Here is an 11,479-nt window from a genome sequence, read left to right as displayed (position 1 = left end):
GAACTTTCACTGCCTTTTTGTCCAGCTTCTTTCTCTCTGTGTCTGGAACATGAGCATAAGCAACACAACCAAATACTTTCATATGGCTAATGTCTGGGGTTTTTTCATACCATCTCTGATAGGGTGTTTCGTTCTTTAAAGCAGATGTTGGGAGCCTATTCTGTATGTAAGCTGCAGTAGCAACAGCTTTTGCCCAGAATGTGTTTGGCAACTTTGCATGTGATAGCATGCTTCTAGCTGATTCCACTAGAGTTCTGTTTTTTCTTTCTGCAACACCATTTTGCTGTGGTGTGTGTGGTACAGTCATTTCATGGTGGATGCCTTGAGCTTTCAAATATTCTTGAAACTCTTTAGATGTGTATTCCCCACCATTGTCAGTTCTGAGTCTTATTACTCCCTGTCCACATTCATTTGAGAAGATTCTTTCAAACTCTTTGAACTTGCTCAGGACTTCCGTTTTTTCTCTTATGAAATACACTTTACAACATCTGGAGTAGTCATCAATGAAAGTCACAAAGTACTTTTTTCCTCCAAGTGACTCAGTTTGAAAAGGACCACAAACGTCACTATGCACTAATTGCAACTTGCGTTTTGTTCGTATTTCTCCCACTGATTTGTAAGGTTTTCTTGATAATTTGCCCTCAACACAAGCTTCACAAAAAATGTCCTCCTCTTCATTTGTAAAGCTAACTCCTTTTACCAAGTTTTTGACTTTTTTCAGATTTGTAGTGTGACCTAGACGCTGATGCCACATACTTGCTGGAACTGAAGCAGTTGACGCTCCATGACAGGTTGTGCAGTTTCCCTCAATATCCAGCTGATACAATCCGTCAGATCTTTGTGTTCCAATTCCATGGAGAGCTCCATTCTTTCCTCTTATGTAGCAATGAGTCCTTTTGAACTTCACTGTGTTTCCCTTCTTGGCAGCAGCTCCCACTGAGAAAAGGTTCATTGATAATTTGGGAACATACAGCACATCATACATTGTGACATCTTTTCCATTACTAACTCTGAATGACATTTTCATTGTTATGTTGCCTAGACCTAAAGCCTCAACTACTCTGCCATCACCGAGTTTCACTGTTTGTGGTTCTGAAAACTCTTGGTAGTTTTGTAGAGCTTCTTTATTCCATGTCATGTGTTTTGACGCTCCTGAATCAATTAACCATTCTTTTTGTTGTGCATCACTTTTACATGACTCATTTACAACAAAAGCTCCCTCATATGAGTCCTCTTTGTCCTTATACACCCCGCTTTTAGCCTTGTGGGCCTTGTATTTCTTTTTAATGCTTGGACAATCACGCTTGATATGTCCTTCCTTCCCACATTTGTAACATCTCCATGAGTCGGAGCTGTTTGCTCCCACTGTTTTTGATCCACTCTGTTCATTTCTATGCATCTGAGATGACATCGCTGATACACTACTGGACACAGTGGTGTTGTCAGTAAGCACTCGCTTTTGTTCCTCATTTATCAAGGCTTGTTGAACAAACTGTAGTGTCAGACTGTCCATCTTTGTCTCCAAAGCAGTAACAACAGTTGCATAGCTGGGTGGCAAACTACCTAGAAGGGTGACAATTTGATCTTCCTCTTCAATTACAGAACCTTTTGCCCCTAGCTGATCAATAAGTTCCTTCATCCTCTTTAAATGATCATTGAGATGTTCTCCTTCCTTCATTTCACACCGGAAGTACTTCTTCTTCAGAAATAGCTTGTTAGCAACAGTATCTCTTTCAAACTGTGCTTTTAGCATCTCCCATGCTTCTTTGGGGGTCTTACAGTTTGTTATCAAGTACAATTGGGGTGTACTTATATTCAGTACCAGCACTGAAAATGCCTTTTCTTTCTTCCGTTCAAATTCAGCTCGCGCTTGGGCATTAGCATCCGCAGCTAACTGCTCCATCTCCTGTACCATACCCCACAGTCCTTTTGCCTTCAACAGGTGCTCCGTTGAAATTTCCACGTTGCCCAATTCTCCGGTCCGCTCAGCTTGTCAATAAACAGTCTATCTTCCATTGTGAATCCCACAATTCTGTTTATGACTCCCAAAAGAAAACGTGTGTTAGCAGCTTCCCTTGGCGACCTCTGGGCCCATAACCTGATGTTTTTAACGAACACCTTTTATTGCTTGTAATGCACAGACACACCAACAGAGGGCAGTAATATCTCTTCAACATACATTGTAAAATTACTATTACAACAGGGGAAACCCCCACGACTCTCCACTGCTTCCACAAAGTAACCTCCGATAACCTTTGGGTCACTGTTAGTGTGTGCAGCCCGCAGCCAAATGATGTTGCGTGAGAAACCGTCGATGCATCCATTAATACATATCCCATATGGCTTTAGTTTGTCATAAGAGTCTATGTGCCACACAAAGTTAGGCCCCTGAGCAAAATATTGCCTCCTTCTGAGACGTCTGGTCGGGCGAACCTGGGAACCTACTGGGTCCAGTAAAGAGATGAGGATCCTGATGTCTTCTTTCCTGCTCGCAATGCCGTGTTGTTTGCACTTTGTAAACATCCACCGATAACCGTGATCCTTCCCAGGCCCTTGCAGTTGGTTCACAATAAAATCTATCCCGGCGTCCAGGTCATACTTACGTCTGTAAAGCGACTTGGCTCTCAATATCCGGTTTAAATGTCTCTCCGTAATGATGGTTCCTTGCATTGCCAGGCTTTTCAAAATGCATTTGTAGCTCATTCCCAGCCTGAAATAAAACTCAATCAGACTGTCTCTGTCCATGGTGTATTTAGCCTACTCTTATGCTTATGTCTCTACGCAGCTGTCCAGGAATTCTATCAATAAGATGTGCGCACGTTATCTATTTTGTGGCCACAAATTAGCATTTCGTGCGCACGTTATACCTATTTCGTGCCCTCGAAGTAGTATTTTGTGGCCACAATTTATTTATTTTTTGGACCATGTCATCAGAGGGGCTCCGTAGATTCAAGTCTAACCAGAAACTAACCTCTCATGTGGTATCGCTAAAACACTGGAGTGTTGACTTTTCTGTGGGACTCTGTGCAATAATAAAACTGTTATCTACAACTTTATTGTACACACATGAATAATACTTTGGGGTTAATGGGGAACAAAATGGGTAGAAAAGGAAGTCATAGTGAGGGCCAGTTTCCACTTTTTATCTCTGAAGTGCTTGTTAATTTATCACAACATCCATCCATCTTCTTCTACTTGTGTAATTCAACAAGGAGAACTGGAAGCCAATCCAAGCTAGTGAGAAGTGAGGTGCACAGGGTGACAGCACATCACAATACACCAGTTTATAAGGGAAACCTAGATAGTACTGGGTTGTTGCTGCACAGCCACGACGTGAATCCTCTGTTCTGCCACATCTCAAAGGTGCTCTGTTTGATTGTGACTGCAGAGGCCGTTTGAGTACAGTGAACTCATTGACAAGCTTCATGATAAGGTCAATGGTCATAGAGGGAAAGAGGAATAGATATGGTCAGCAACATTACTCAGGTAGACTATGCTCAGTTGCTACTAGAAAACATCCCACATACCATTAAATCACTGCCAGCTTGAACTGTTAATTCAAGGCGGGATGGATCCATGCTTTCATGCTGTTTATGCCACCAGAAATCAAAATTTATCAGAGCAGTTAACCTTCTCCTAACCTTCTATTGAGCAGTTTAGCCTCAGTTTCCTGTTCTCAGCTGACATTAGCCACACCCGGCGTGGTCTTCTGCTGCTTCGAGTTCTGAAGTGTTGTACCTTCAGATATGCTCATCTGCATACTTTGGGTTTAACACGCGAATATTTGAATTACTGTTGCCTTCCCAGCTTAAAGCAGTCTGACCATTCCCCTATATCACCAATAAGACATTTTTTCCTCCAGAGAAATTTGAGATATTTTATCTTTTTCTAGAGATGGTCGTGCAGGAAAATCCCAGTAGATCAGCAGTTTCTGAAATACTCAGACCACATTCGAAGTCACTTAAATCACCTTTTCCCCCTCTTATCCTGCGTTTACCTTTGGGAGGATCTTTCACAATGACACGACTGTCAGGCTTGTGAGTGTATGGAAATAAAAGTTTAATATACAAGCATTTACCTAAACAAACACATTTCTCTTCTTGAGCAATACAGTTTGGAGAGCATAATGTTTTGTTGTGATCATATAGTCTTTAAAAAGAAGAAAAAACATTTAATGCTCAGACAGGGTCAAATCCCAGCTGTGATCTCTCACCACGACTTTCTGTCTGTAATGTCATCCAACTTATGGTTTCTTAGGTTTGGCTTTAGGGACCACTTTAATGGTTGTGGATGCTGATTTGGCTCCTTGCATGTTCTGAGCAGTGCAGGTGTACGTTCCTTGGTCCACGTCTCTAACTTCATCCACGAGGAGCACAGACTGAGACTGCTGCTGAGCAGTTCCTCCGCTGACCGGAATAACGCTCTCCTGTGTGTATGGAGGTCTCCCAATCTGGACCAAGCATAGGAACACACACACACACACACACACACACACACACACACACACACACACACACACACACACACACACACACACACACACACAGCACAGGAGTAAACATTACAATGAGTTATCATGTTGCAGTTTATTTCCTCATGGCTCACCAATAAAGACATATCTATTATATTCCTGTTTAAAGGGGATAAGGTTCAGGCAGTCCATAGGTTGAATACTTTTTGACTAATAATAAACTCGCTAAAAAGGCAACGCAAGCTAAACCGACTGAAGATATTTGCCAACTGCAGGACTTTTTTTGAGTAGTATTTCAGTTCACAACCTAGAATTCATGTTCATACTATTTCAGAAAGAAAGCTTATTAGAATTAATACAAAAGTCATACAGAACTAAGCTAAGTTTGTATTAAAGCATACAAGCCCTGTTTCCACGAGTGTCTGACCTCTTCTCCTGGGTAATCCCAGGTGAACTCTATGGCCACGTCTCGTTCTCCCATCGCAGAGCAGGTGACACGTAGATTCTCCCCCACAGTCACTGTGCTCAGTGACGCTTGGATCACTGGAGCGGGAGGAGCCCTAGGATCTGAGAGCAAATGTGATGTATTAGTAAGTAAAATGTTGTGTCGTCACCAGTAATCCTGTAATTAAGGGTAATTTTCATCCTTAACTTTCAAAAGTTTTCATTGATTTACAATAAAAAAAACAACCCATAAATTCTAAAATTCTGAAAAAATTTCTAAATTTTTGAAAACGTGAACTCACAGTTAACATAGATGAGCATGTACTTCATAGAGCTCTGCCGCAGGTTTCCCAGACTGGCAACACAGTACAAAGCTCCAGCATGATATGGCCGAGGTCGATGGATTGTGAAGCCCTTCTTGACATCAAAGGAGATCTCCCTCCTGTCCACGTCCAGCTCCACAGGTGGGTACTCACGGTGCAGAGTTACTTTAGCCTCAGGTGACGTCACCTGACAGGGTAGGACTGTAGGCCAGTTGCTCCTCAGCTGAATCACCTTGTAATAGTCAGACGATGGAACAAATAGTTCTTGTGGATCTGGTCCGTACAGAGAGGAGATATGGCAGATTTATGATAAGATTATTAAAATGTAAAAAAGATTCCTGTCAAGTCTGCAGTTCAGAGAAATGCAAGCCTAAGCATCAATAAAATGTATTAATCACACCTGGAAAAAAGACGAAGACTTTAACAGCTTTGCTGTATTCCTTCCTGCAGTCAGTGTCTTCACAGTACATCGGGTAGCATGTGTACTCCCCCGTGTCTGCACCAGTGGTGTTGACCAACGTCAGAACCCCATATCGCTCATACTGGACAATTCTGCACAGCCAGAGCAAAAAGGAGCGAAAGAACACATTTACTTCCTTACTTACTCAAGCTTATACTGCACTTTATGAGTAAAGATCTGTAGACATGAAAAGTTACCTGAGCCTCCCATCATTATCCTCCTCCAGGTATGGGGGGACGCTCCACTGCACAGGTTTGCCCCTGCACCTCAGCTCCAGAGTATCTCCTGTTTGCACATTTATGGTCTCACCCACCTTCTTAAACTTCCCTTTGTTTAACACCTTTATTAGTCAGACACAGACATGTACTTTAGTCGTGAACTTTGCAAAATCAAAAAGTTAATTTATGACAAACGTAATACCTGCGTGAGGAGGGTCTGCTCTGCACGTGCAGCTTTGACCTTCGGTTTGACTGTTATCGTTCTGGGCCCTTTGTTTGTTGATTTCTCATGCTTTGGTTTCCTTGGCTTTGGTGTCCTTCCCGGAACAGCCTTCTGCTCTTGGGCATCTTTTTGGCAATATTATACACAGTACGCAGAGCACATGTTTCAGAATATTTTACAAACAAAGACAAGGCTGCTACAAGTGAGAAAAAAAGTATCATTTTTGCTTCTAGAATAAGCCACATTGTGCAAAAGACAGAAAGAAAATTGCCCTCCTCACCAAATCTATGAATATCACGTTCACCGAATTGGATGACAAGGGACTAATGTCACTTACCCAACTCGAAGATTAAGGCACAAGTAAGGAGAGCAATGAGTACCAGCCTCCACTTTGACCCAGACATGTTCGCCAAAGGCATGGCTGATGAGCTGATTGTTAGTTCATGGAGTTCAACCCAGAGAAATATACAACAGAAATGAAAAGGAGAGAAGAAGAAAGAGAAGGAAGGAGGAGGGCAAAGCTTGCAAAGTGAGCAGTCTGCTGTTTATTAGAGTCACGCAAATTCCTTTTCCTCGGAGTGGCATTAGTACCCTAAATTCCTTCAGTGTGGCTCAATGGAGGCTTTCAAGCCTGTCCGAACCAATGAGGGTCCAGAGAATGAGGCCCCTCCAATCTGGAATGGCACAGCCTGTTTATTTAGCTGCTGGACTGTAAGTGTACTAGCAGCATGAGTCTGAACCTTAGATACACTGCCTGGAAAAGGAGCATTTGGTGTTTAATACACTTTATGTCCTTCATTACTGTTTTTTATGGGTAAATAAAAGTTTTGTCTCAGTTAGCTCTAGATTAATATGTTGTTGTATTTTAAATATGCCTGAAAGATTTGCACCTAAAATATTCACACATTACTTAAAGTACATTTTTGAGATGTCGAATGCAGTGGAAACAATGTAAACCTTTTCTTGTGAGTGGCCAGCTAAGCTGTGATTTTGAACATGACCGCTATAAGCTTCTTTTCAAAGGTCCTTTTGTTCTCAGTCGACTCTAAATAGTGAGCCATATCTGCTTCTTTGTGCACGTCTGCAGTGGGAATGAACTTATAGTAGTCCTTTATTTTTACCTCTTTATCGACACAGACTGCAACAAGGTAACTCCATATTTAAGTGTTTTACAAAAGCGAATCATTTCATTTTTAATTCAAGTGTACAGTGGCAGTCGTTTAGTTAACAATCACATGCAGTTTCCATATTTACAAATGGAAGATGAAATCCCATAAAAGGTTTTCTGTATCAGCTCTGTAAAATATAAGGTCTTCAGTCAAATTCTGCACATTTAAAAAAATATATTAAAATAAAATTAAGATGATGTAAAACTGAAATAAAAATAATTTACATTTTGCACTTGATAAGAAAAGTGTAAACCTGTTATTTCAGAATTATAAAAGCAAATAATCTACAGAATATTTTTTCTTTGGAACAGGCTCACTAATACGATAAGATATACAGATAAATATCCTTAACAACAATGTGAAAATCAGTGATAAGTGAAGATCTTCTCGGTCCAAATATATCTTAGGGAGTGTTTCATTTTGGACCATTTAGATAACAAACAGACTGCGTTAGGATGTAATAAACCGTCAAGTTAACAAGTTATCAGGCCATTTGCTTCGGTGCTGTCGTAGATTGAAGACTGCTGAAAGGCAGCAGCACCGGTGCATCTCAAGCAGTGGTTATAAGTTAAAGCAAGTCGCTCACTGTAACATCTCAGTTTATCTGTCTTCACCCCGATTGAGCTCAGAATTTCTCTTCTTTCATACTATCCTTGTCTGTTTTGCCGCTGACTGTTTCGATCTCTGCGTGGTCGGTCATGAGTCGCTTCCTCTGGACGCTGTTACGCATTCCATAGATAAAATAGATAAGTAACCCTGCAGAAGAGAAGAAAAGAGAAGAGTGAGGGTCCCCCAGCTAGATAGCATCCCTTTAATCCTCTCAAACAAAAATATACCCATCATACCTATTAGCATCCAGACAGCATATCGGATCCATGTTTGACCGCCTAACTGCACCATCAGGTAGACATTGATTAAAGTACTCAGTAAGGGCAGAAGAGGGATTAAAGGTACCTGAAGAAGGAGAAAATGCAGAGATGTGAGATTCCTAGTTGGTGATTACAAGAAATTACTTGAACCACTTCTTACCATGAACGATGCCTTCGTGGGATTCTCTGGGTGTCTCCAGATGAGGAACAAGTTGACCAGCAGGAGCACTCCAAAGATACAGACAAGCACGATGCTCCATGCTTGAGTGTTGGCAAGAGCTTCCATGCCTTGGCTCAGAGTAATGCACAGTGCAAGAATGCACAGAACTGCAGTGGGAAAGTAAAAGACGAGAAAGAAAGATTAGAGGCGAGAAAGCCCGTCGTGAACCTGTTGCTGGTCAAGAAAAGAACTTCAGTGCTACAGAAGCATCAGTAAAGATGCCTCAGTGATGTTTTCCTTACTTACTAGAAAATATGGTCAAGAGCGTGACTGTTCGTGCTGTGGAAGAGTTGGGTGTTTTTGGAGGTTTGAAGAAGCTAAACTTTTTCTTTGATTCTGTGATCTTAAGTTCTGTGTCTTCAGATGGACCCACCTGGTACCTACAACGACCACAAAAAATCAGTCGATTTGCACAGCAGAGTGAATACATAGCTGCAGGGTGTTAACAGATAAATGTACCTCAGTATCAGGATGCATACTGCCACGAGTGTGTAAGCAAACAGAGTACCAATGGACATCAGTTCCACCAAGGCATTCAGATCAAACAGTAGAGCCATGATGGCTAAAGCCAGGGAGAAAAATGGAATTAAATGTTATTTCTAGCCCATAAACCTCGACCTCTGTGGATCATGCAGAACAGCATTAGCATAAGTACAAAATATTATACACATGACACCTACGGGAGTTGCTCTGCTCAGCTATAGAAACCTACATCATGAAGCTCCTGGCACACAGTTTTTGTGCTGATGTTAATACCAGAAGAGGTTGGAGTCATCAGTGTTGGTTACTTTTTCTATGGTGGTATCCTATTACCGTACCACAGCATACCACTTAAGTCCAGTAAGCTCTTTAGAGAAATGTTCACACGCGATTGTACAGGCAGACTGCATGGCTGGATTCCAAATGCATATTGCAATGACAATAAAAAGAGCTGAATTCATAGATTAAGAGAGAGAGTTAGAGAGACTTTATTTATCCCCAAGGGGCAATTAAGATAGATACCCTGCCAACCGTACATACAATACGCAAACACACAAGGTGTGGCACAGTACCTCTGTGTAAGCATCTGTAAGCATCATTAAAATAAGAGTTATTACTGGACACATTCAAAAGTATTTTATTACATGTACTATTTTTTGTTTTAGGTTTATTACTTCTATTATATTTACAGTACTTTTATTTATAAAGTGTATACCTGTACCTGCCACAATGCCAGATGATATAGTAGCTATTGCTGGACTGCCTCTGGAGGTGACTTTGGACAAAGGTTTGAAAAGCAGCCCGTCTCTCGCCATGGCAAAAAGTACTCGAGGCATCGGGAACATGGAACCTAGCAGACTGGAAAGACAAACAACAAAATGAATGCAGTGTCCGATTAATTTGTAATCTAAATTAGTCATTTCACAAATCAGTGTCAAAAGGTCACTCTAACTAAACCAACTGATTTGACATATGGATTCTTTTTAACAGCTTAATCTGCTATGATGACTGAAGTCAGAAGAATTTACTGGCAATTTCACAATTTATCCACCTCGCAAACATCAGAGGCAGTGGAAGAATCATTCACAGCCTCTGGAACCTGACACATCCTCCACGCCTTGTCTGTTAATTATTACTCAGCTGAGTTATTTTACGTTAACGTTACATTGTTAATGAACTTTTTGAGTTAGCTACTGTTTAGTAGCTACTTTTCTAGATTTATTTTTCAACATTTTGGACTTTTGAACATCCATTATAATTTTTCTATTTTTTTCCAAATAACATACATTTATTTTTGCACCTTTTTCTTTCTGACTTTGAGCTTTAAACATCACTTGATCCATGCATGCACTACCCATACTGTCATACCTAGTTGACAGGGCGCACAGTGAACCCACAGCCACGGCATATTTGGCAGGACCCCATCCAATGTAGTCAAAGGCTATTGGCAGTGGGCTCGTTTCACTTAGCAGGTAGTAGGGCATCATAAGGGTGAGAGCAGCAGACACAGCAAAGTAGGCCAGGAAACATATAAGCAATGAGACCACAATGCTAATAGGGACAGACTTCTTCGGGTTCTTCACCTCCTCTCCTAAAAGAAAGGAAACCAAGAAGTTAGTGACCCCCTTACAAGATATATCTCCTGCAGGAGTTTCATGCATTGTTACACAAAAATCATAAAAACTAGTGGAGAGAATCATCTGCAAATTATGTCCTCAATGTTAAACTTTGTCAGTCTGTTTTAGCCAATAAGAAGTTATCCCACTTCAGTTATTTATTTATTTTTGCTACAAAATGGAATTGTCAAGCATACCAATACAGTTACTGAAACCTGCCATAAATGTTGCGTTAAGACGGAGACAATCTGCTATCTCACTGCAATTATATGAGGTCAGTTTGGAAATTACATGTAATCTGTGTCTGATAACACAGACAGAATTTCAAATCTAACTATTAATCTGCACTTCCTGTTCTATAGGAATGCAACCAGCTGCAGCCAGCTGAGTCCAGTTCCCTCGAGTTTTTCTCATTGACATCTGACTGATGGCAACATGCTGGCAATCTGCCTGCATTTATAAATCAAATGCAAGTTATTTGTAAATTTGTAGAGCTCTCTGAGTGATTACAGTCGGTCCAAGTCCAACCGTGATTATTTACAGGAAGATTGTTCGTTGTTCATATTATTCCCAGAGTGTTGTCCCTGCATCGATATAATATTGCCACACAAAATATTGCGATACAATAGCGTACTGTATCGATTTTTCTAACCCTTTCCCAGCACCACTAAAAAAATAACCCCATAAAAATGTAAAGAATCTATGGTGAAAATTAAAAAGTTTATAAAATTTAAAATAAAAAAGTGGAGGAAGTTTATTTTATTTTTAGTGTGCTTTTTTAATGAGTGTAGAGGAAATACTCATCGTTAGAATTGTAATTTACTCCTCTCTGGAAATAAAGCACTATTTCATCCATTATCCACGATTGCAATATTTTTTCCATCCATTCATTCTCTTCCAATTATCTTTGTCCTTTATGTTATGTTATGTTATGTTATGTTATGTTATGTTATGTTATGTTATGTTATGTTATGTTATGTTATGTT

The 11,479-nt window shown here is 40.6% G+C and overlaps 2 protein-coding genes across 2 annotated transcripts in view; both read right to left on the bottom strand.

Annotated features, from left to right (window-relative positions):
• Positions 1 to 4,051: 4,051 nt before the first annotated feature.
• LOC102211520 (platelet-derived growth factor receptor-like protein) lies at positions 4,052 to 6,677 on the bottom strand. Its single transcript, XM_005719649.1, has 7 exons — positions 6,477 to 6,677; positions 6,119 to 6,264; positions 5,896 to 6,038; positions 5,639 to 5,790; positions 5,218 to 5,511; positions 4,899 to 5,038; positions 4,052 to 4,450 (listed from the first exon to the last, which is right to left on the bottom strand). The coding sequence occupies exons 1-7, from the start codon at positions 6,556 to 6,558 to the stop codon at positions 4,244 to 4,246; spliced, it is 1,164 nt and encodes a 387-aa protein (XP_005719706.1). The 5' UTR covers positions 6,559 to 6,677; the 3' UTR covers positions 4,052 to 4,243.
• Positions 6,678 to 7,548: 871 nt separating this feature from the next.
• LOC102211050 (cationic amino acid transporter 2) overlaps positions 7,549 to 11,479 on the bottom strand; it is a 6,901-nt gene continuing 2,970 nt past the window's right edge. The window contains exons 5-11 of the mRNA XM_005719648.1: positions 10,246 to 10,468; positions 9,599 to 9,735; positions 8,857 to 8,959; positions 8,644 to 8,777; positions 8,338 to 8,504; positions 8,154 to 8,262; positions 7,549 to 8,064 (exon numbers count right to left, since the gene is read on the bottom strand). Of these exons, the coding sequence (XP_005719705.1) occupies positions 7,934 to 8,064; positions 8,154 to 8,262; positions 8,338 to 8,504; positions 8,644 to 8,777; positions 8,857 to 8,959; positions 9,599 to 9,735; positions 10,246 to 10,468 (1,004 nt within the window). The 3' untranslated portion in view covers positions 7,549 to 7,933. The remainder of the gene's footprint in view (positions 8,065 to 8,153; positions 8,263 to 8,337; positions 8,505 to 8,643; positions 8,778 to 8,856; positions 8,960 to 9,598; positions 9,736 to 10,245; positions 10,469 to 11,479) is intronic.

The sequence above is a fragment of the Pundamilia nyererei genome, unplaced genomic scaffold, assembly GCF_000239375.1.
Source record: "Pundamilia nyererei isolate P.nyererei 1_Seehausen unplaced genomic scaffold, PunNye1.0 scaffold00001, whole genome shotgun sequence".
Lineage (NCBI taxonomy): Eukaryota > Metazoa > Chordata > Actinopteri > Cichliformes > Cichlidae > Pundamilia > Pundamilia nyererei.
The sequence above is the reverse complement of the archived record's forward strand: the minus strand, read 5'-3'. Positions and strand labels throughout refer to the sequence as shown.

Coding starts and splice junctions, on each gene's coding strand:
- LOC102211520 (XM_005719649.1), bottom strand. CDS start 6,558: ATGCCTTTGGCGAACATGTCTGGGTCAAAGTGGAGGCTGGTACTCATT. Junction 5,512..5,638: donor AGTCTTCGTCTTTTTTCCAG/GTGTGATTAATA, acceptor TGTACGGACCAG/ATCCACAAGAACTATTTGTT. Junction 5,039..5,217: donor CATGCTCATCTATGTTAACT/GTGAGTTCACGT, acceptor ATTTGCTCTCAG/ATCCTAGGGCTCCTCCCGCT.